This window comes from Nipponia nippon, unplaced genomic scaffold (genome assembly GCF_047370975.1).
Source record: "Nipponia nippon isolate SJK-2023a ecotype South Korea unplaced genomic scaffold, ASM4737097v1 scaffold_2, whole genome shotgun sequence".
Classification (NCBI taxonomy): Eukaryota; Metazoa; Chordata; class Aves; order Pelecaniformes; family Threskiornithidae; genus Nipponia; species Nipponia nippon.
Window position 1 is genome coordinate 112,768,160 of NW_028262336.1, and position 24,940 is coordinate 112,793,099.

Below are 24,940 nucleotides of genomic sequence, written 5' to 3' on the forward strand. Positions count from 1 at the left end.
CTGTTGAGTATAAACTCTTTTGTATCAGTCACTCATCTAAGTGGTTAGGAAAAGTAAGCACCAAGATTATAGTTCTGTTTCTTTATGCGACTGAAACCATGCTCCTGGCATGTATTGGCAGCAAGAGAAGCATTGCAACACAAATGTAAAAAGTTAGACAATTCTGTTAGCGTAGATGAATCCAGAGTGATGTATTGTGGACCAATGTGTGCTTACTAAATATGTGACATTAATGCATCTTCAGAGAAATGAGAGCCATGGAATAATTTGAGGTTTCTTTAAAAGTCATGTGCTTTGTCTCTTTGGTTTGAAAACTAAAACCAGAAACTCTCTTATTCTTGTAACTAAGCTTGAGAATTTTCTAGCAAGCAAAAAAGCATTTCAAAGGATTGTGGTGAAGTATTGGAAGAAATATTTCTGAAAAGGTTTGATTTTTTAAAAAATCCTGGCCAAGAGTTTGGTTTTGGCTGTTTACTTCCTTCTTGTGACAGTGAAGTCTATATACCACTTTCTACAAAATACCCTTTGTTAGGAAGGCAGGGAGATGCAGAACCAGTAAAACTGTCATTACTGAATATGTTAGTTCACAGATCTTGGTTTTGTTCAGTTATGAAGACAGCTTGTGAACACTGGAGTGCTGGTGTACGACACAAACTCAAATACTTAAGATGCTCCTTTATAAGTAGGCAAATGTTCAGATGATTTCCCAGCATATGCTTTCAACCAGTCGTGTGCCAGTCTGCACTGAGTGAGCACATAGCTTTTGTATTCATTCTAACACAATTATTCCTGTTTTGCCTCCTGTTGCCAGGAGATTTGCCAGAAAATTAACAAGTACATCATAAAAATACTTCAGAACAACATACAATGTAACGTCAAAAATACTTACTTGTTTCCCAAAGTAGACTAGCTTTGCAAAATTTTACTGAAAAAAGTGAGAAAAGATTTGCAGTTTCCCGTTAATTATAGAGTCTTAATGTTCACCTGTCAAAACTACTGCATATTGCTTGGCTCAAAACTATGAGCTGGGTAGCAACAAGGCATCAAGTCCTTGCTGAGTTATTCTGTTGCAGCAGCCCTTGCATATCTGCTAGTGATGTTTCATCAGTAGTATGTGAAGAGAGAATGGAGGGGACCAAATGAGAAGATGGCTATTGCCAAAGGTGTTGCCAGCTTTGTTGAGGGTGTCATAGAAACACAGAATCGTTTGAGGTTGGAAGGAGAGCTCTGAAGATCTACTCCAGTCCCCCTACTCAAAGTAGGCTCACCTAGAGAGGTGGCTGATGCCCCATGCCAGTCAGTGTTTAATAGTCATTTGGACAACGCTCTTAAAAACGTGCTTTAACTTTTGGTCAGCCCTGAAGTGGTTAGGCACTTGGACTCGAGGATCATTGTAGGTCCCTGCCAGCTGAAATATTTTATTCTAATTGCAGCAGGTTGCTCAAGGTCTTTTCCACTTGGGTTTTGAATATTTCCAAGGATGGACACTCTGCAACCTCTCTGGGCAACCTGTCCCAGTGTTTGACCACCTTCGCAGTAAAGAAATAAAATAAAAAATTGTGTTCAAGTCTATTTCAGTTGTGCCCTTTGCCTCGTGTCTTTCAATTCAAAAAGAGGAAAGTGCAAAGAATTTCTGTAGAAGTAGAAATTTAACTTAATTTGGAAAGCCCAAGAAAGCACAAGTCACCATGAGGGTAACTGAGCACTGGCACAGGTTGCCTGAAGAGCTTGTGAAGTCTGTCTCCTTAGAGATATTCAAAAGCTGTCTAGACATGGTGCTGGGCACCTGGCTGTAGGTGACCCTGCTTGAGCAGAAGGGTGGAGAAGATGACCTTCAGAGGTTCCTTCCAACTTCAACCATTTTGTGATTCTGTGAAGAAAGAGCTTGGGAGCAGGGCTTTTATTTTCAGATGGGCACTTGTGTGACATAATCCTGGGATCGTGTATTTTGCAGTATCCTGTTTTGTCCTTTTTTTTGATTGTTAGCTTTATGTTGTACTGCTATGAAAGCTTTTGAACATTTTGTGAATATCTGCTGGAGGAGGAGTAGAAGAAATAATAGTGGAAAGCAGCTCACAGTGTAAATATCACAATGTAAAAATCAGGCCTGATTTAATTACAGAACTTCTTTAATAAATTAACATTGTCCTAGAAGACTTGGAATTAATTTTTTTATGTAATAGAAACTTGTAAATGATTGCCAGGTTGCTTTTAGATTATTACAGCTGAAGCAGGCAGTCCTACTTTGTCCATTCTGTAAGAGGCTTCTGTAAGTATTATATTTAGTGCTTATACTTATATTCAAGGCTAAAGATGAAGAAACAAATAAACAAAAAGGATGCCTTGTCATTGCATGTTCTTGTATCATTTAGATGTGAACACATCAGCTTTGTGCAGGTGCAAAAACTGAAACCTCTGCCTCAGTTTTGAGGAGGAAAGCTTGTTGATATGGATGCGCACTGATGATGTGGCTCCCACTGAAAAGTGCGCTTCACTAGATATGGGGCAGAGTAGCAAATCAAGTGACAGATCCTGTAACAGAAGAAACATTGAATTAGTATCTTCTGCATCACTCAGTCTATTCCTTATTGTACTTTGTTAAACATGTAGAGAAAAGTAGCAAACCCTTACTTTTCTCAGTAAAGAGAAAGGAAGGAAAACAACTGTTCTGACTTCTTTAATAAGATTATTTTGCAGTCTCTTTTTTTTTTTAATTGTCCTTTAAAATAATTTCTCTAGGAATGCTTGAAATGCTAAGTGCATGGAATAAAAGCATAATAAAGTTATATGCATTTGATTTCTTAGTGCAGTACTACATTCTGGTAGGCCAAAAAAAATTCTAGGAGGTCAAAAATTCTAGTAGGTCAAAACATAATTCCATTATTGCAGCCTGCTGTAGATAAACCTCAAATAGTTTTCTGAAACTGCTTCATTACTGATTTTATTTATAAAAAAACAAACCCCAACAAACTAGTCTTAATGTGTTACTTTTTCTTTCAAACTGCAGCAGAACGAAAGCTTGAGTGTATCTGTGCATACCTAGAGATTAATTTGCAGCATTGTTGTATGAGGATTTTATAGGTCTGCATTTTCAGGTGTTGCAAACATTACATTTCGTGACTTTCAGTAAAAGTTGAGATATGCCATGGTGTGACTTTTATATTACAAAAAGTATAGAATACCGTGAAAAAATAAGTGATTTCATACTATTTAAAAGTGTATTTGTTGAAATACAAAGCTTCTGTGTCTGTCTGGGTTAAAAAGATGAGCAGTGTATAGGAAGTCATGTTTAAGTTTATTCAATTGACACATATGTTATGCTGTGTAATCAAACTTGTTTTTATAACTTTAAGAGATTAAATTGGTTGTCAGTGTCATTTAATAGCAACAACTTCTATTCACAGTGTGTTAGAACAGCACAAACTGACAAAAGAACAGTGGGAAGAAAGAATACAGAACTGGCATGAAGAGCACAGGGGAATGTTAAGGTAATTAGAAATGTTAGAAAATGTTCCAAGACCTCTAAGGTTTGGGGGTTTTTTATTATTATTATTAGGATGTATTTTGGGAGATGTTGTATTTGTTTGGAAACTGCTTTCTTTCATTCCGACCAGGGTAGGCAGTTATCAAAACCTTCCATGAAAGCCGCAGTGAGGGTAGAGTTTCCAGTTAGGTTACCTATGTGATTTGTGGTAAGGTCATCAGCTGCTTTTGTCCACACTTGCTTGCCTCTAAAATATACTTATTATTTCCTTAGCTCACAGGGTGAAAAGACAAAGAGCGGTGATTGAACTATACTCGGGTATTACATGTAGAGCTCTACAAGTACCTGAATCAATGTACACATGAATTTCAAAGAAGAGAGATTTAAGTCCTAACTAAATTTTACACTAATTAGTTATTCTGCAGTTCCATTATTCTTACAATGTACTTTTGATTTGTCTACAGTATAACATTTTTTTCTTCTTTCATCAGGGAAGATTCTATGATGGAATACCTTAAGATAGCACAAGACTTGGAAATGTATGGAGTCAACTATTTTGAAATAAAGAATAAAAAAGGAACTGAATTGTGGCTAGGAGTTGATGCTTTGGGTCTGAATATTTATGAGCATGATGATAAGTAAGTGGCTAATACTCATTTTGCAGTTCTGTCCTAGGAGATCCTAGCTGAGATTATACAAAACCCACCTTATTGTGTGTTCAATAACATCTAGCAAAACAAGTTCTCAAAGACCTTGTAATCTATGTAAAAGATAGAAAGACATAGACATTAACTGCAGGAATATTTGAATTTTAAAGATTAAATAGGGATGCAAAAGAAGGGAAAGGAAGAGCAGTTCTGTGTAAGCTTAAATTTATGTTGCTTAATGTGGATGTGTGATAACTAGACCATCTTTAGATGGCTTCCTTCTGTACTTTTCACTCCTTCAAGACTTCCTCTTGAGTCAGGATGAAAAGGACATTGAGAAGCTGAGCAACATATTTAATGAGAAACATTTTGTAAGAGCAGTGACTAGGATTATAGCTGTTAGAGCATGAAGAAATTTTGGTATTTAAAAGTGAAACCTTTTAGTCATCAAAGAAAATAGATGAATCTTGTGTCCTGATAAAGAGATCAAAGATTCTGTCCTACTTGAAGAGGGATAAGGCTGAAATGTACAAAACTTGAAAAATCTGAGAACAGAACAACAGACTTAATCTTTTGTTTCTTTTCAAACACTTGTTAGTAGTATCTGATGTCAACAGTCCTCTCACAGTGATTTGAAGTTAAACGTGATGTGTCAAACACCAGATAACAGTTGTCAGCTGAACTGAAACTTAATGCTCTTCGATGTATATGCTCTGTAACAAAATTCTGTAAGACTTAATTGCCATTAGATGGCAATATAACTCCTGAAAGAAGGAAACATTCAGAAAATGTTCAGATCAGAGTGAGCAATCAACCAGTTTTTGGTATGGTTTAACTCCCCATAGTTAGCAATCAAATACTTAAACATTTTCTAATGCCTGTAATTAAGATAATATAAATTGAAAAAAAAACTTTCTGTGCTTACGGAGAAAAATATTTACGGTTATGCAGTTGGTGCATAACATAATAATGGTTTCTGAACTGAATTTATTTTACTTAAGACGCGAGGGAAATAAATTTAACTTGAACTTTGGAAGTGTAAGAACACATCTCTCACATTTGAATTAAACCGAAGTGCAACATTGTTGAAGGCTAATTTAATTTCAGCCTTCGGAATGTCAGACTTCTCAAATTTAAATAGTTATTCTTTTCACTTAAAATTATCAATAGCTTATAAAGAATCAGTACATGATTGTGATGTTTAGCATCTATTTAATGATAGTAGAATAAGTTCCAAATTGAAATTTCTAAATCCTTTTGTTACAGTGCCATGTAATTTATTCATTTGATGGAATAATATGTAGAAAATTGTCTACCAAAGTATGCTTGAACTGTTGTTAAATTTTGTAAATGTAATTGTGATAGTGAAAATGGTATGGAGTTATGACTTAGTGGATATAAATAAAATGTGTATCTTTGCTGCTTCTAATGAGAACTTTCTTTTCTAAGGCTGACACCCAAGATTGGTTTTCCTTGGAGTGAAATAAGAAACATCTCTTTTAATGACAAAAAATTTGTCATAAAGCCAATTGACAAAAAGGCCCCTGTAAGTAGTGTGTAGAATAGTATGCCTTTGTATATGAAGAGATATAAGCCTGCAGGGACTTGCTCTGGCATTATGGCATGAGTAAATATTTTGTGACATTTATTATTCTTATTGGTCGAATAGTCAGTAATCAAAAGGCAATTTTGATTTTGAAGTATGGTATATTTATTTTCTCTCTTTTAATTCTGGTTGATACTCTTAAGATTTAAGTCAACTAATATTTTGTGATGTATTGAAAAGCCACAGTGTAAGATGCTAAATTCTCTGGCCCCACCCACCTCTGTTTTTCTTTTTTTATATTACAGCAGCACATTTCGTGAGACCTTCTAGGTCAAAACTCTTCAGTTAACTAACTTATTGAAATAGAGAATCATCTCACTTTTTTAGAAGTTTAAATAAATAATTTTGTGGAAAATAGATAAGCTCTACATGGAGGAATCCAGGTGTAATTTTGAATTTATCTTGCAAGCTCCTTACAGTAACTAGATTTATAGATTATGGTGTTGGATTGCTCAGAGATTGAATGTCAAAATATTTGTAAGTTTAAATTTAACAAATGCAAGCATGCAGTAATGCTTTGAGTCTTGTCACAACTGTATTTTTAGATTAATGGATATGCTGCAATTATTTTTGCCAGGATTTTGTTTTTTATGCACCCCGTCTGAGAATTAACAAGCGAATTTTGGCACTGTGTATGGGAAATCATGAATTGTACATGAGGAGGAGGAAACCTGATACAATTGAAGTGCAACAGATGAAGGCCCAAGCTAGAGAGGAGAAACATCAGAAACAATTGGAAAGGTAATTAACCAACTTCTATGAAACAGAAAAAATTCTTCTACCCTTTTAAGAAAACTAGGTCATAGAATATCAGACATCTTGGCATTCTAGAAAAGAGAGAGCTGCTTTTTTGCTGTAATATGTAAGCAGGTTTGTGGATTGGCATGGCTCACCTGTCTTAATAGAAAGCCGTATCTTTTTTGAACTTTCAGCATAGTAATAGTAGCTGTACTGTTGTTTCACATTATGTTTTTGTGAAACAGTCTTAACTCTCTGTTGCTTGATTCTTAGGGACTTTTATACTCTGCAGGTGAACCTTTAAAGAACTTCAGTGAAGAATGTCATGACTTACCTTTTGTATTTTTAAAAAATACCTTTGCCATTTCTAGCCCAAGTGAAACGTCAGCCATGTCTAAAATGCAAGTATAATTGTGGATTTGCCTGGTTGAACTACAGCGGAGGCTGTTAATCAGTTCTGTTCATAAATTGTTTCTCTGTACAGTATTTTGAAACAGAAACTTGGCGATTCTTGCATTGTAAACTGAATTGGAAACATTTAAAATTATGTGCTTCTCTACTAGCTGATTAAACTGAAAAATAAGACTACCAGCATCCTTAGAGTAGAACTTAATCTGAGGTTAAAAAAATTTTTTTGCTATTTTTTTCAGGGCACAATTAGAAAATGAGAAGAAGAAAAGGGAGATAGCAGAAAAGGAAAAGGAAAGAATAGAGCGTGAAAAGGAAGAATTAATGGAACGCTTAAGACAAATTGAGGAACAAACAATGAAAGCCCAGAAAGGTGAGCTCTTGCTGGTCCTGGATTTTTTATATCTGATGACAATGTTTAGTTCAGTTAGGTAGTTCAGTTCCACAGTTCTCTTAGTATGTCTGTTTTTGTTTTTTTAATTACTTTTATTAATAATAGCAGGGATTTAGTGATGTATTTAATTTAGGAAGAGAGATTCTTTTTCAGTGTTAAGAGTTAAAAGATGGTGTGTATGTCTGTATATTTGTAATATAAAATAAATTTCTAATATAGCAAAAGTTTCAATTTTCTTTAATAAAAAAGAAATTAATGTGTACACAGTTCAACTCAGAATTATGAAATGCTTAAAGTGCTGAAAAGCTGGAGTTGGAGGGAACAGGGAAATTAGAGAGGAAGATTCAAAGTACTTCCTCTAGGATTTTGTTGAATTTAGCTTTTCATTTGGAAATTCCTTGTTCCTTTATTTTCCTTTTCCCTTGTAAGATTTGAGAATTTTTAATTTTACAATCTTGTCAGATTTCAGTGAATAAAGGTAGTTTCACCAACCACAGTTCTTTGTGTTGAACCACCCTGTAGAGCCCCTGCCTCCACTGCTTCCCAGTCCTTCCTCTCCACGTTCTTTTTTTGCTTCAGGTTTGGTTCACATTCATAAAAGTTCTATTCCTCTCTTCTGCTCATAACTGTTGGCTTCAGGCACGATAGATAGAATCACTGACTAAATCTATGCAAATAAATTACATATGCCTGGCACTGTTCTCTAGCTCTACCCCCATATTTTTCAGTCTTTCAATGCAGGACAGGTTGGACACATCCAGACAGGTAACACATGAACTGTGCCTTGGAATTGTTTAAGGGAGAGCTATTTAGCCTAGGACAAAACAGTGTCAGGGTCATTCTAAAGGTTTAACAATATACATTTTTTCGTAACTTTTGTAAGCAATGTAGCCTAACTTCTGATGCAATACATAATGTTCATGTGTTGTTGGTCTTTTTAGCCTTCTATTCACATATGGAAGTGTTTATGTCAATGGTGTCTGCATTCTGTAGTTGACTTGGTAGTTAAGTGTTCTCCATCTTCATGCGAAGATTTTGTTTGAGTAGTGTGTTTAAATATTTATGCATTTTATTTAATTTTCTAAGTACAGCATTTGTACAACTCCACATACTTGTCATGCTGTTCATTTCCTTTTGTAACTGAAGCAGTAGTCCTCAGAAACCAACTGAAGAATATTGATTACATGAGATGTACTTAAAACTACAAGTGCAAAGATTAAGCATGTGTCAGCATACCTGGGGAGATGCTTTTTTAGTATTAAAGCATATGGTAAAGGGCAAATAGGTTGTTCCAATAACTGAGCAGTTGTTTAGGTTTTCTGGTGAAGGAAGCTAGCCTAGACAAAAACATAGTGGAAAATTTATCACTAGAACCAGAAAGGAGCTTCGGAAAGACCTTTTTCATAGTTGCTTCATTTCGCGTATCAGAGGAGTGTATTTTGCCTGTGCAAATCTTACCTTGCAGTACTGGTAGATTATTATTCCTGTTTTACTCGGAGTTCTGTCCTTTAGATTGCAATATTTTGCTAACTAGGCAGCTAGACAACTGTTATCCCTCCCTTGATTTAAAATTTTCCTGTTTGCTTCCTTTTTGGCTCTGTTCTATGGAGAATTTTTCTGACCTGTCCAATGGGTCGTAGGTCATTTTTCTGGAGGCGCGTGCCTAAATTGTCTGTTGCAATTAAGGAATCTTTGTCAGGCATTTCAATAGAGTAGAAGAGGTTTTTTGCTTTTTTACTGTAAGAGAGTATGATTTAATGTATATAAAATCTCAGTAGTAAGAGTGCGGGTGTATGTCCATGTATATGTACATATATTTGAGTATTTAGTTTTATCAGTGAGGTGATAATTTTCTGAAACACTGGGCTGTCAGAACTGTCAGTAGAAGTATAACCAAAGTATGTCTTAAAGACGGGGAAGAAAATCAGACGTGTGGAGCACAGCTTCAGGTAACATGCTCTTCTTAGCTTGAGGCAGCCTTGTAAATCTTTGTCGGCTTTCTAGGTTACTTCATTTTGAGCATGTTATAGCTGTTATCTGCGTTAACGTATGAGGAAGAGCTAGGTAGTAATATCTTGTCTGCAAACTTTCCTTTCGGCAGAGCTAGAGGAACAGACTAGAAGAGCTCTAGAACTGGATCAAGAACGAAAGCGTGCAAAAGAGGAAGCAGAGCGCCTGGAAAAAGAGCGTCGAGCAGCTGAAGAAGCTAAAGCTGCTCTAGCCAAGCAGGCAGCTGATCAAATGAAGAACCAGGAGCAGCTAGTAAGAATCTTTAACCTTATTTCGAAGCAAATTGAAAAAGATAGTTGGAAATTTAGCCTTTATTCTTGGTTATATCTGTTTTGTCAAATGGACAAGTATGTTGAAACACAAATAAAAGTACGTGAAATACTGTTACAGATTGTTCTGGGAACTTTTTTAGGAAACTACATTAGATTTGCCACTATTGGCAAGAAAAAAAACCAACAAACTCTGTGGCTATAGGAAATTAAATGATGGCGTAGACATTTCAGACTGACAACACCCACTACATTCTTTTTCTAATAGTGTCAGGCTTATCCAGCTGAGAACAAGAGTAGCTTCCTTCTGCAGTCCACTGGGAAGTCTGTTCTCTGAAGCAGGTCTGATCTGAAGCTTGGTGGTGGTGGGGAGTTGGTGACACTATGGGGTTTTTTTGTTGTTGTTTGGTTGGGTTTTTGTTGGTTTTTTCCCCCTCTGTTTCCAGCATTCACAGTATCTTCTCACAGTCTGTGCTAGACTACTTCTAATTCAAGATTTGTACATAATAACTGAGAAAGGCATGAAAATAGTAGAAGAAATTATTTCTCAACTATAAAACAGCTTTTGGTCTTCTGTAAACTTAGCACACAATTCTGAAGGCAAGATTTAGCTTAACAGTACTGAGATTATGATCCAGAGTCGTAACCTTATTGGTGGGACCATTAAAGTTGTATTAAACTGAAACAGCCCCAAATGCTAATTAGTAACTACAGTTCGCTCTTTCCCAGCAAGCTTTGGAAATGCAGAAGATAAATATTTTTTTTCTGGACTTATTTCCATCAGGCAGGAGTGCTGATTCATTCTCTTTGTCATGTATGCTTAAAACTTCTATTTTTAGCAGAGAAGTGATGGATGGTAACTAACTCTCTTCAAGTCAGTTCACAGCAAAGGCTCTGCTTTCTTCCACTGCAGAGCCAAAATGATACCAAATTAAAACTTCTACTTAATTTTTTTGTTTCAGGCAGCAGAACTTGCTGAATTCACGGCCAAGATTGCACTTCTAGAGGAGGCCAAGAAAAAGAAAGAAGAGGAAGCCTCAGAATGGCAGCACAAAGTAATGAGCTCATGCTGTGTGAAGTCAGAACTTCAAAGAAACTAAGGGAGATGAGTGCATAAATCCTACTGGAAGTCCATGGGATTGAATCTCTCTTTTCCCTTAGGCTTCAGAGAAGCCTTTCTTAAAGGTTGTTTTTTTTTTCTCCAGTCTACTGAAGCCAGCCTGTGCTTCTATTTAACTCATTTCTCATTAAATAGTCACGAAGGGGGGAAATTCTCATCACAAAGGTATGGTCAACGATTTGAAATGGCTTCCTTACGTATGGTGATGAAATAGATTGGAGCTTCGTGTTGGAAAAGAAAACACCTCAGGAGGGAGATGTATAAAACCCTGAGTGCTGGTGAAAAGATTAACCCGAACAATAACAAAGGCACATCAAATGCAACTGGACAATAGTTTAAAGCAAACTACTATTTCTTCACAAAATCTGTAATTAGCTATGGGATGTGAATACTAATTGTGTGCACAGCTTCAAAAAGTGATTGAACAAATTCTTGTAAGTTCTGGTCAAATATGAAATTTGAAGACATCACCTTTGATTAGGAAGTCCCTGAGCCTCACATTTCAGGAGGCTAGGAAAGTTGGAAAGCAATTGGTATGACTGCCCTATTCTCTCACTCTTATCTTGTCTACTGCTGGAAATAGCTGGACTCTGATACAGCTGGTTTTGAGTCGTATCTTTTTTACCCTGTATTCTTATTTCACAATTTCCAGTGCGTAAGCTAGTTGTGTCATTTATAAAGGACAGTTTCCATGTGTCTGAAAACATGTCAAATGTTTATTTTTATTTTTCTGACTATTCATAAATCATTTTAAAAGATGCTAAGTACTGTTTACTATATTTAGGCTTTTGCAGCCCAAGAGGACTTGGAAAAGACCAAAGAAGAACTTAAATCTGTGATGTCTGCTCCTCCTCCACCTCCTCCCCCACCAGTTATTCCTCCAACAGAGAATGAACACGATGAACATGATGAGAACAATGCTGAAGCCAGTGCAGAACTGTCTTCTGATGGTGTCATGAATCACAGGAGTGAGGAAGAACGGGTAACAGAAACACAGAAAAATGAACGTGTTAAGAAACAGCTCCAGGTAATGAAGATTCATAGTTGTATTAACATAATTCAGGCTTTGGGTTTTCATTCTTTGTTTGTCAAAAATCTCATTGAAATTATGGTGTGCCAAGGAAACAGCCTTTTTATCATTTACTAGGTTTATTACTAATTTACCAACCAATATCATTCATAGTGTTCTAAAAGTGGAATAGATAGAAAGATTGGATGTCAGATTGTGCTTTATAGCTTAAAAGTATTAGTATGTTGTCGCATTGGCCAGTAAACATTTCTAATAATTATATGATGTCCAGGACACTGAACATTAAAAAGTAATGCTTTCCTTTCTCAATACTGAAATTCATTAAGTGGTATGAACAGATGCTTGCTTAATAGTATTTGTGTTTATTTGCAGTCATTCACAGATGTTGTAAATGCAAAAACTGAATTATGCCCATTTTGGATTAATCTTATTTCCCTGAAATGGAGCATTTCCTCCTAGACTAGTTTTACCTCTTAAAGTATAATAATCTGTGTTAGTGGTAACCCTTTGTCTTGTTATGAAATGTCTATTTGGGAAGGAAATAAAAGAAATGGAAAGCTGCTGCTTTTTCTGACAGCAGCATCTTAGTAACCTGTATGTGTAATATCCTTTCTGCTTGGCCAGAACGGGATCAAGGAGGTAAACAAGAGCTGTATTTAGTCAAGCAGAAATTGAAAAATAAGGTCATTCTCCTGCTTTATCCTGCCGCTCCCCTTCTTCTTGGATGTTATGGTATGAGGCCTTTTCTCTTTAGCTTGATGCCCACACTTACATAAGGAAAGAATCCTATGCACTCCTTCTCTTTCCCTCAGCAGTCTTTCTGATAGACCTCACAACTTGAGTTACTCAACAGCACAACAAGCATTTCATAGGTTGGCATTCAAGAAATCCTTATTCAGGATAGTTGTTATCAGAAATTCCAGAATCATTAAAAGATTAGTCAAAGCACTTAAATGCAAATATTTCATTCAACAGGCTTTAAGTTCTGAGTTGGCCCAAGCCAGAGATGAAACCAAGAAAACACAAAATGATGTCCTTCATGCTGAGAATGTTAAAGCAGGCCGTGATAAGTACAAGACTCTTCGACAAATCCGACAAGGCAATACAAAGCAGCGCATTGATGAGTTTGAAGCAATGTGAGAGCTGTTATATTGCATATATGTTCCTCGTAAAGCTGAACCACCAACAGAGAAAAAAGCAGGCCTTTGCAGATCTGATGGATTGCACCCCACTTTGCCAAAGCACTTAATACCAGTTTGACTACAGTGTCTAGAAGACAAATTTAGGGGAAGCTATTCAACAGTAAGGCAGTCTGTCATCCCTAGCTTTTGGGGGGGAGGGTGTGGAGAATGATAGTTTTTCCCCCATCATGTTTTCAGTTTCATTGTTTCATATTTTTTTCTTTGGAAACTGATGTGAAGTATATAATGACTGACAAGCATATGTATTACCTGAACATTAAGGAATAGAAAGAAGAATGAAACTGAACCTAAGCTGGATAGGTACTATTTCAGTATGAAGTTTGAAATTACATTTTTTCAATGTAGTTACACCATTAAGAGTTTGATATTGCTGGCTTTCAGTTTTGTTTTGTTTTGTTTTTTTCTCCCAAGTGAAATTTTTTGGTGTTTCATGTCCTGTCATCATTGATGGTTTTCTTTGCCTACCTGTTCACAAAGGTCTGGATGGCAGGTGGTAGTTCCAGGAAATATTTTTAAATGGAACACTACCTGTGGGCAGCACGTGGCTGCTGATAGGCTTGAATAAGCATTGCTTTTCCTAGGTGATTCTTAGATGCGCAAAATGTTCTAATGCAGCAAAGGAAAAAAAAAACCATAAAGCTTCATGTGCTATTTGCTTGTAATTATTTTATTTGCAGTAGGGAGACCTGGACCTTTCTGGCAAGGGAGCATATGAAAACATCAGTCCCAGGGAGGGGACAGTATCCTACCTCACTACTATATACATGATGACTGGTCCTTCAAACACCATGAAAAAAGCTATTTAAATTGACTATCACTAAACAGTAATATCATAGAACGCTAGGAGCCCTTACTCCTAGGATTTTCTTTTACTTTAAGATGGATTTATAGTGCTAAATACTGTCTAACTGCCTTTTGTTGAGTTTAAATTGTAAAAGCATCTTGTGTGTTTTAAAGCTGTAACCCGTCACTGGTATACCATCTCCTGGGAGGGGTGTAGAATGTGTGTGTGTGAGTTAGTTTGGGTTTCCAAATACAAAATGAAAGTCCCCAGAATTGGAGTAAAAGTGTCCGTAGCTTCAGTTTTCAGTGAAGCTAGTATTGTAATTGTCACATCTGATGTCAGATCATTGTTATTAAATCCTTTCCCTCTTGAAAAGGAGACCCGGGTTTTTTTGAAAAATTTGCTCAGAAATTGAATTTTAGAAATAACTTTACAGATAATGTGGACTGCAATTATTCCTTCTGTTATAGTACCCTAGCAAATATCTACAGTGGAAGAACCCTGTTTTCTCTGAGGATGGTTCAGCTCTTTTCTGTTTGATATTATGCACTCATAAATTTACACTTATCTATTAAAATTTGCCATTTTATTAAACATTTTTTCATGCACAATAGGTTTAAATTTCTTATGAACAGTCCAACTAAGTTTTTTTCTTTTTTTTTTTAATTATTTTGCGCAGTTAAAGGTTGGCTATGTGGGGTGACATCATGAAAATAAAATAAAGATACATTAATATATTTTTGGTTTGTGGGGCTAAACGTATCTGGTTGACCGTGAAGATTGGTGTGCAGATGGTGTGCACATGCTTCAAAATGCTGTTTGGTGGAAGTTGGTGTTTCTACTTGCAGTGTATTGTAAGAACAGTTTCTGTTTCATAGGCTTCTTCACACACGGAAGCTTAAGCAAATTTCTGAAGTATTCGAACAGGTTGCCATAGCAGGTGAAATACTGTGCTTCCAGTGAGTTTTCATTTTTCCCTGGAAAGCGTGCACTAACACTGACACATCAGTTTTAGTGTTGGGAAAAAATACCAGTGAAGTTTGCTGTTCATAAATCTACAATATATAGAGTAGGGCTAAATGGATTAGATCCATTTATAAAGCTGTGTGATTTTTTTTTTTTTTCTAAACAACCAGGAACAACCATTTGTAATACGGATTTTCACAATGAACAAAGTGGTAATAGCTGGTGTCACCAGCAGTTGGGAACACTTACTGGTGCGGAAATACTAAGAATACATTTAATGATTACTTGGTGAAGTAATTTTCCACATGCTTTTTCCTTTACCATCATGTTTTGTGTTGTACAATTAAGCTACAATTACATCTACTATTTTGGATAACATTCATTGGTTAACAATAAAGAGATACAGTTAATTTCTCTGAGGTCCATTGTTGTTATTTAACACACTTTTTTCTGGCAGCTTTCCTAAGTGCACTGTAATAGCCTTTTTCCAGAGCAGTGTACAAATTTTGATCATCTTTTGTTTCGCTGGTCAAAATGAAATTTTAAAAAAATATTTTCAAATTGTGTCCCTAGAGAATGGTACTCTGTGTAAGACATTACCACATGCAGTTGGGAGGAAGCGCTGGTGATTGTCAATTCAAAACAGGATGTGAATCATCAGAGCAAATGGGCTTTCTTGAGAACAGGGGGGCAATTTGGCCACTAAAGAACTTTCAATCACTGCCTACATATTGCTTTGCCCCAGGTTAAGTGAAATTTAGTTTAATAGGCCGATGTCTTAAGCATCGAGAAACCTTGACGTGGTTTTTTGATACTGCACATGATAGTGGACGGTGCTGTCAAATATATGCATGGCCATATGCTTTAGGTAATGGCAAGTTTATGGGCTTTTTCACCTGTCTAGTACGCCTGGAGAGAGCAGGAACAGTCCCATATAAGTAGGTGTACAAATCGATCTGCTAAGCAGCTCTCGCATAAATGAGACCTCCTCTCAGGTGATATTCCGTTCCGTCTTGCATTTGTTTGGCCTTGCACTCAATACAAGCACAGGACCCTTTTTGTTACTCTGTATGACAGAATTGCTATGATGAATTAAAATGTCTGTACTTCATACTTTTTACCGCGTGTATTTCTAGTTTTATACCTCTCTCGGAGCCCCTTCTGCTGAAGCATTAGATTTAGGGTTTCTCATTTATTAGAGAGCCTCTGCATGGGTATGTAACTACAGAATATTGTGCTTTAAAGGGGAGGTAAGTGCTTTGAAAGGTGTTGTGTTTTTTTGGGTTGTGTGTTTGTTTTTTTTTTTTTTTTTAAATACGCTCTTGAGGTGGGGAGGAAAGGATACAAAATAGTGCCACTATTTACAGGCCAGACTAATACAATCACCCAGAATGCCTCGATGAGAGAAGATATTCTGTCTTCTGGAAGCAGTCCCCTTGGCACATCAAAACCTACGTTTTTCTGCTGGTTGTACTCTTCGAGTACATGTTTCTTGTATACTCTGTTTATTTTGTCCAAAACAAACAAAATTCACATCTGCCTTTATAAACCTAGTTTGGAAAGCATTATTGTGCTTTTGCCTCTTTCTTAAAACATGTTCTGTAGGGCTGTTCAAGTACCCTGCTTAAGCACCTCTGAGGAAAAAGGAGGTTTGTCCTAAATAAAATATTTTAAACTTCTGAGGAGAAAGTACCTCAGGTATATTTTCTTAATTTTTTTAAAAGAAAGAATAGAGATTAGAATGATTAGTTAAAACCTTTTGCTTTCGAAAAGGAGTTCTTATGCAAGCATTTTCAATGTCTGTTCACATGTGGATCATTTAAAAACTCTTGTTCTCCCCAAGACATCAGATTAGTTTGAAGAATCGGATTTTAACAAGGATAAATCCCAGTGGGATGAGGTGGTTGATGCTAGTGTTCATGAAGATACTTTCTGGGTAAAAATACCAACATAAAATTGAAAGCTTCTTTACAAAAAAGCAAATTTCACTCACGAATAGAAGTTGCCTCATACACATCATGTAATGTGTCTTGGCTAGGTGGTAAGATTTTTTCCTGGAAAATGTAGCAAGTGTCAATGGATCAGCATACAAACTGCGGTCATTTCTTTGTCTCCCTCAGAGCATATCTTTATGCGTAGGGATGGCGAGTGCCTGCCTCCCAGCCGAAAGGCCGTGCTGGTCGCTCGGCTGGGTGGGCGGCTGGGAGGGGATGGTTGTGGCCGGGTGCTGCGGGCGCCTGCCCGGCGGCCTCTCCCCTTGCTCCGCTCCCCGGCCGGCCATGCAGCGTCTCCTTCCTCCCCAGCCAACGGGTCTGCAGGCGCGCGAGTTGTACGTGGCTGGTCCTTTTCCCAGTTTGGGACCCAGTCAGCAGCCAGGAGCAGCTCAGGGCTGGCAGGGATGGTGTAATGGTGAAGAGTAATGGTAGAGGACTATAAGAAAAAAAAAAAAAAAAAAAAAAGCCTTGTGGTGAGCTAGAATCCTTAACTGGCCCATTTATTCGCTTGTGTTGAGGACTGCTTTTCAGTGTACTATTGCAGCATCCATAAATTCGCTATGTGTGACCAATGATTTGTTTAGCGAATTCAACAGCCAATTTGTTGGCGGGAGTTGGAGCTTTTCATTTCCCAGAGTCGGAGCCCAGGTCTATAGGCACAGGCCAGTTACCTGATTTTGTTTTGATTCATGGAGTCTATCACTTATATTCACTTTACTGTTTGCAGATTCTGAGTTGATAAATTGTTCCTGTGGAGTACAGTTAGATAAGCTTTGACTTGTTTTGCCTTCCCCCCCCCTTCACTGTGCAAAGATTGTTGACATATCAAATGTATATGTTTCATTTAATGTGAATGAGGTGGACTCACCAAAGCCCAACAAACCCTCCCCCCAAAACGCCAATCCCAAACCATCAAATTTCTTCAGTGCCTGCAACATTCTAGATATTCAGGAAGAGAGAGATTATGCCCACATAGCTCATATTTTAGGGAACGACAAAGCTAGCAAAGGGAAATGGAGCATTTGGAATTGCTGGGATTCCATTAGGTGTTTATGTTGGCTTCCGTAAATAATGTGTCAGTGTTTCTGTTCACAGCAGTAGGCTTTAGGCAGCAGAAGAAGCGAGGGGAGATGGAAATGCACATCAAAGGAGGCCGCCTGGTTGGTGCAAATATTCCTAATGCACACGTGCTTAAGAGTTAATGTTCCCTGTGCTCTGGATAAGTGGATCAGGTGAAAAGAGATCAAGCTCAGAGGTAGGACAACTGCATTGCTGCTTTTTGCTTGTTTGGGGTTTTTTGTTTGCTTTTAAACTACCTTATTTACACGAGAGCAGTTGCCATTATCTGAATATTTAATGGCAGGCTTTTAGAAAGCCTGCTGCCCAGCACTGAAAGGTCTTGGAGTTCTTCAGGCTGCGTGTACCCAGACTGGCCTCTGTATTATAATGTGCTAAACTTCAGCAGAGGACATCTTCTGCAGCCTGATAATTTTGCCTTGGAGCATTTCTGCCTTGACAAGATAAGAGTTGTGTGCATCCACAGTTCTAGCTGCCCCATGGCTTGTTCCAGCAATGTGAAACCCATGTGTACCCATGTGAAACAGCGATCGCGTGACAGGCTCTGTGAGCACATATGCCGAACTCCGCGGGATCTCATATCAAGGCTACGGCTCCCTGTGGCCTCAGCTTTCACGCTTCTTAATCACCCTTGATTTCTTCATTAAACTCGATACAGTATTTAACTTCTTAATCTATAACTTCAATAATATTCTACTAAACTGAGCTTTCAGTAAATGGTTGACTATTGTGTCAAATGTTTTCTTAAAATACATTATGCTGATGAGTTGAAATAGTCTCGCTTTACTCTTATTTAAGCAGCACTTCTGATTAATTAATAATCTCTATGAATATGGTAATTGCAGTCGTATTGCCAGAGAGAGATTCATTTGCATCGGGGCTGAAGCTGAAAACTTTTCTGCCAAGTGCACTTCAATCTTCAACAAAGTAAGTTGAGAATGTGTAGGTAACATCCAGAATACGCAGACCTGCCGCCGCCTTTATTACTGGGAACAAATTCATTTTTACGTTTACATGAGCAGATTCGGTGCTTAGGGATTTGGGACAGGACAGCAAGCTTGTTCACACATCAGAAAAATTTCTAAAAATGATAAGAAATCTTCATATCACTAATCTGCGCTTCTGCTGTATGTTTCCTGTACTCAATAGTTTTTCTTCAGTTTATTTCACATTTTGAATTCTTGGATCTCTTCTCTTGTGAACAGTCTTTCAGGCATCTGTCTCGCTGGTCCGTGCCAGTTGTACTTCTCTGTGCCATTTGAAAATGCAGCTCTTCTTTCTTCCTTTGCATTTGGGATCTTACAGTGTTGTTTTCAACAAAGCCGGCTAACTCATCATATTTAAATTTAGAACTATTACTGCTCCTCTTGGAACAATATCTGGATTAGTTTTGGCTACAGATCCTCTTATCAGGCATGCACAGTATATGACACCTTGTAGAAGAAATAACTGCATTGACTTGTTAATAATTGCTAGTAGCATTCTGGAGAACAGAAAATGTCAGAAAACAAGTATGTTAATGCATGCAGAAAACTGGGGAAGATCTGAATCACAGTGTTTATACCCAAGAGGCTCAACTTTGAGCCTAGCCCTAGTCACGCACACAAGGGAGCACGTGGGAGAGAGATTCTGGGCTTTCGCTGTGTAGCTTATCTGCCTGGCTGGACTGTGCCAGAGAAAGCGCTGGAATGGGATGGTTGTGCCCGCAAACAGCAGAGCCGTCGGGCACAACTGCATGGTGCTGGGGCTTTGCTTTTCTGCACAACAGTCGTCCTGGGTGTAAGAATACTAAAAAGAAAAAAACATGAAATAGTTGACCTTTTCCTGTGGATCTTTATTTAAAAGAATTATGGTTATACTGCTGCCTGGCTTCGAACCTCGTCTGCAGGTCACCCTGGTAAAAGCTGAAGTCATCTATAGCATAAGCTCAGGTATCTTTGAGGAGTTCTCCATCCATCTGCACTGACTTTAAGAAGCAGTGGCAGGTGTCGGGGGAAAAGATCCCTTACCTGTCTCTCTTCATTTTTATATGGGCCCATGAAAATAAATTCTGGAGAACCTTCTTTCTAGCAGTGGCTTCCATATGCTTTGGGTGGCCCTTTCCATACGTGTTTCTCACAGTCTTTGAACTGGTTCTTACTTCTCACCTTGCTTTACCGCTGTTGTTTTGTCATGTTTTTGGGGGTTTTTTTGTCCTTGCTAGTGTGTCATGCCATTTATTTCATCTGAAGAATAGGTTTCAGTTTCGATCATTGAGAGCTTTAATGCAATTAAATAACTTTGTTTCAGTGTGAGAATGCAAATTAAGACAGGGAAGGAAGATGTTGCATAATTACTAGTTTAAAAACATTGTGGGGAAAAAAGTTTAAGCCCTAAGACTTACCAAAAGAAATGTGTTGCATTAGCTGACTACTTGGACTACAGGGTGAAAACAAGAGGCAGGCAGCTACCTATGGCGAGGCAGGCTTTTCTCAAACTAAATTTATGGTAGCAAAGTACTTCGGTAAAATTCACCAAGCTATTTATTTATTTATTGACATTTGCTGGATTCTTTAGAGGGCACTGGAGAAGAGAACACTCGGTATTTCTTTCTTCAGTCCTATTTCCTTTAATTACTTCTGTTGTGGCTTATTCTATCAATTTAAGAGTAAAAATGCCTTTTTGCTCCCCAGTGATTTTGTAAAATTGTGTTTTGCCTATGACACTGCAACTAGCTTTGCAATCTGGAGCTTAATGAATGAAACTGTTTTTTGAGGGAAAGGTGGTATAATTTGCTTTGTGTTTAACTGAGCTTGACAATTTATACATAGCTATACACACACGTATATATAAAAAAAGATGTATATATAGCACGGTTAAACTGGAGATTTCTATTACAGTATGTGGCATCAGGCCTTGTAATGGCTGTATTAAAGTGAAATACACAAGCTGCTACTTATTTTTATATAAACTTTGATCTTGAATAGCTTTAGAAATCAAGCTTTTTAAAGCTAACTATGTTTAAAAAACGATTTTGAAAATATTACAGCATGCAGAGTGAGTAATGTTCAGTTTTGTCCTTGATACCAAAATCAGATCTATTTACCTGCATGTTTGTTTCTATCCTCCTGCAAAAGCCAGTTGCTTCTGGGGATCTCTTAGCACCGGGAAACATTTCACTGGTTTCGGTGGTGCCTTCCCAGTTTACAGTTTCACTCACTGCCAGAAGCCTCTTTCACCTCCCCCCCCGGCCAGGAATCGCTGTCAGACTTTTAAAACGCCAGAGTGGTTTTAGTACTTCTAAATCTTAGCCACACGTCTTGTTTGCTTATGCTCAAGCCCTTGAAGTTCTCACTGACTTTCTGTGCCAGAAAATGATTTGTGCGGGAAACAGGCTGTGGGATAAAATTTGATGTGATGCTCCTACGTGTTACCTGCTGTAGCTGCACTCGTAAACATAAAAAAGTGCTATTGGGGGCTTCCTACTTTTGAATAGCAACTCACTCCCTATGCTTATTGAATGACAAAGAGAATCCGGTCGTTAAGTTTTTTTCCTGATTCCTTTTGAATACAGTTCTGATTTATTAATACGTATAGCTGAAGTGTTTCTCTAAAACAATCAGAATGAGAGGTTCACGCTATAGGAAGGCTGAATTAAAATACTGATTATTCTTTGCCTCTTCACAATATAATATATTTAAGGAAGTCATTCTCTAAAAGGAAAACATTTTTCAAGCCACTTCAACAACGAATTTTCATAAAAATCAACATGGATTTTTCAAGCCACTTCAACAACGAATTTTCATAAAAATCAACATGGAAAATACACATTTTTGAAATATATCTTTACTCAAGTAGGTTTTGACCCACTGTACAGACTTCCACCAGAGAACTTTGAACTTTAGGAGAGAAATAAATTTGAGAGAGATTCTTTATTCTGTCCTCCCCTTTTCTCCAAAAGACTCATGCAAGGCAATGAACTGAATAAACTAAACCCCAGAGCTTATACGGCAAATGGTGTGCTAAAAAGAAGAGATGTCTGAAATCATATTATTGGCTGTGATTGAATGTTCTACAAATATGTCCTATATTTCGTGTATTTATACACAAGACATCTTACTTCAGCCACCTTTGGGAGCAGTTTTAAGACGGTCTTACCTACGTCGCACTCAGCTGTGGTTTGTGTCATCTGCATTAGCAAATTAGTCCTTTAAAACTACTCCCTGGGTGGATTTTAGGTTAGGTTCTTTATAATGGTAAAATTTGTCATCAAAACTGTACTGGTATGTGCAAGAATTTGACTCTGGCATAGAAGAGTAGTTAAACAGCGTTGGATCTGCTCTTCAAGCTGAAAGTCAATGAAGATGGGTTCTGGGTGTCCTTGGGGGCCTTGGCCACAAGAACCATGTGTTTCTTAAATCATCCTTTTCGGGTGCTCCCTCGTTCTGCTGACATCTTGAACAAAATTCAGTTGGAGATTAAATTCAGGAATTTGATACTTTTCAGAATAGTTACAGGGAGTAAAGTATGGCTCTTACGATGTTGCTGCATAATTCTATTTATTATTTTTGTTTAGTATCCTTTTGCTAAATCTACTTGATCTCTCTGTGTCTTTCTGTGCAGGTTACAAAAGTACGATCTCTTGCAGCCCTTAGGATAGGAACAAGGTAAAGATCAGCAGAAGACCTGGGGTCTGCCAAGGCCTGCCATTGCGCTTCTGTAAATCCGGACAGTTTACAGCGCTTTAAATTAGGTGCTGCCTGGTCCGTGAAGAGTTTTCTGGAAGGACCAGAAGTGCTGTTACGACATTTCGTTAATGTTTGGTTCTCTCATGGTCTCTCTAAATCCTTTGTTGTCTTTTCCCAGGAGAAACTTAGCTTTTTGAAGTACTTAAGCTGTTGTTCTTCCCAGAAAAACAGGAAATAATACTAATATTTTAATCTTTAACATGTAATGGGACGTGTTAGAGTGAACGGTGATGTCACCCTTCAAAGTGTTTGGGGATCTTGTAGGCTTTGCCCACAATAGGATGTAGCGTGGGAAGCCTGACTCTATATCCAGCCTGGGTCAAGTGAAGTAAGAGTAGATACTATCCAAGTTTTATTGGTTTTCTACACAATTTCTAATAGCCTCGATGATACATGAATAGCGTCAGATAATTTTCTAATGTAAAACTCCCAATTTATTATGTCTGTACATACCTTTCCAGTGTAAGCACCCGTTGCTACTTGCCTTTTTGTACGCTATTAGGATGTGCATACTGTGTATACGTAACTGCGTTGAATTGTGCACCCTGCACAAAAGCCTGAATAAATGGGTTTTAATGTTAATCCAAAGAATCACTCACTATTCATTTGATGATCAGTGTTGCTTATCGCTAGACTGTACCATTTTTTTTATTTCTTTGAGAAGTTTAATTCTTTTTGTGGCACCAATCCAAAGTGGGGTTTCCAGGTATACGTCTTGTCCTGTGATCAGATGAGCCATGGGAGGCTGGATTTGCAAAGAATGGATCACTCTTGAAGGAAAAGATGGGAGCTGGTAATTAAGGCAGCTGGTAATTGAGTTGACGGACACTTGAATTATTCCCAAATTCAGCTAGCATCCCCTGAGAATATAACAAACCTTGGAAACACTTGTACTCCTTGTGGTGCCTTCCTGCACAATGGCCTCCTGCACTGGGAACTGTGCAGGTATAGATCCATTGGAGAACTCAGATCTGAAACGGTGGCTGTCAAAGCCTTACAGCATGTGTCCAAAATAGGTGGCTGATAACTGCCCAACGAGGGAACGGCCTCGGTGCTCTGCAAGCCTCCCGTTGAACGGGGACGCTGCCTCGGTGCTCGCTGCTGTGCCTCCTGTGGGCAACCGGCACTGTCTGCAGGGAGCAGCCCCCCAGCTCTGCTGGGGCTCTCTGTCCGGGCAGGTTTTCGGATGGGCAGGGCGGGCTGTGGGTCGTTGCCGGCCTCCTGCTGAAACCCCTGCAGAGCTGGAAGGAAGCCTCCCCCCACCTCTGACCGGTGCTGCGTTACACCAGGGCACCACCAGTTGAAGGGAGACCCTGGCTTAGCTCTTGGAGGGCAACGTTTGGGTTCAGGACCCTGAGGCAAACATAAAATCCATAGCTGTGGGATTTCAGGGGCTGCTTTGCACATCTCGGCTAGCACTGGTACCTTGGGACTGGCTTGCTCAGCACTTGGGTGATTCTTTTAAAATTGTTTCTGCAGCCTCTCTCTCCCTGCGTGACCCATGTGGGGGGTTAGGGATGCTCCTGGTGCTCAGGGGAATCAAGGCATGGTGGCCTCCATGAATTTTCTCTCCAGCCAGATTTTAAAGTGTTTCTGCAGTAACTGCAACTTGAAGCACCCAAGACGGTGTTTACTTCAGGTTTCTAACAGTAAAAGGTAATAAGACCCTTTCATGCAGATACATCTTCAGTACAACTGCAAAATGTTCCCGAGGGTTTTATTTACGCTCGTGCTGCTTTTGCTGATGCCTGCCTACGATGCTTTTTGGCTTCTGTTGTCAGTGTTGAAGTTCTCTGGTGGACGTCCTGCGGAGGCAGAATGGTGCAAGATGAAGGGTGATGGACCTTAGCAGCCAGATTTAAAATAGAAACCTGAACCAGAGTGATTTTGATGTAATGAAAGCTTTGGGCTCTTTCTCCCTGCTGATCAAAATATAGCTGCTCTGATATAGCTGTAACAGATCAGATCGGCTGCTCGTTAGCTGGAGCGTGCAGGGTCACAGCCAGCACTGGTGGCCAGCAGGAGCGGGTCTGGGAAGGGGTGGCCGCTCCTGGCCGGAGGACCCAGCCCCGGGCCATCGCCTCCTCCCCTGCAGCAGCCTCTTTGCATAAGCCTTGATGGCTGAAAATTGTCACGGTCTTCCATGCGGGGTGACAGTCGTGCCTGTGGGAAGACCACAGGAGGTTTCTCAGTCACCCTGGGGGGGGTCAGGATTTTGCCCTGGTGAAGATGATGATGTTGAAACAGCAGATTGGTATTTACCTGTAGGTAAAGGTCTGTCTGAAGTGTTGTTGTAGCAGAGGTGTATGATGAAAGATGCTGTCCTGCAGGGATGTAAAGTGTGAATTCAATCCTGCCTGCGAATACCCGGCATGAAAGAGCAGTGCCTGGCCTGTAAGGCAGAAAGCAACTTGATCACCACTTGAAGTGGCGTTTTCCCTCCTTGTCCCCCTCACCTCTCGCCTCCGTGCTATTTCTGAGCTT

General features: G+C 38.6%; 1 protein-coding gene and 1 long non-coding RNA gene across 2 annotated transcripts in view; both read left to right on the forward strand.

Annotated features, from left to right (window-relative positions):
- RDX (radixin) overlaps window positions 1-15,068 on the forward strand; it is a 42,148-nt gene extending 27,080 nt beyond the window's left edge. Inside the window, exons 6-14 of the mRNA XM_087756142.1 lie at window positions 3,405-3,488; window positions 3,976-4,122; window positions 5,581-5,677; window positions 6,315-6,478; window positions 7,126-7,256; window positions 9,379-9,539; window positions 10,519-10,611; window positions 11,461-11,703; window positions 12,682-15,068. Of these exons, the coding sequence (XP_087612268.1) occupies window positions 3,405-3,488; window positions 3,976-4,122; window positions 5,581-5,677; window positions 6,315-6,478; window positions 7,126-7,256; window positions 9,379-9,539; window positions 10,519-10,611; window positions 11,461-11,703; window positions 12,682-12,846 (1,285 nt within the window). The 3' untranslated portion in view covers window positions 12,847-15,068. The remainder of the gene's footprint in view (window positions 1-3,404; window positions 3,489-3,975; window positions 4,123-5,580; window positions 5,678-6,314; window positions 6,479-7,125; window positions 7,257-9,378; window positions 9,540-10,518; window positions 10,612-11,460; window positions 11,704-12,681) is intronic.
- Window positions 15,069-16,310: 1,242 nt separating this feature from the next.
- LOC148055926 (uncharacterized) lies at window positions 16,311-23,006 on the forward strand. The gene is made up of 3 exons (XR_015704486.1): window positions 16,311-17,907; window positions 18,575-18,656; window positions 22,332-23,006. It is a non-coding gene; the product is annotated as an uncharacterized LOC148055926 (long non-coding RNA).
- Window positions 23,007-24,940: the final 1,934 nt, after the last annotated feature.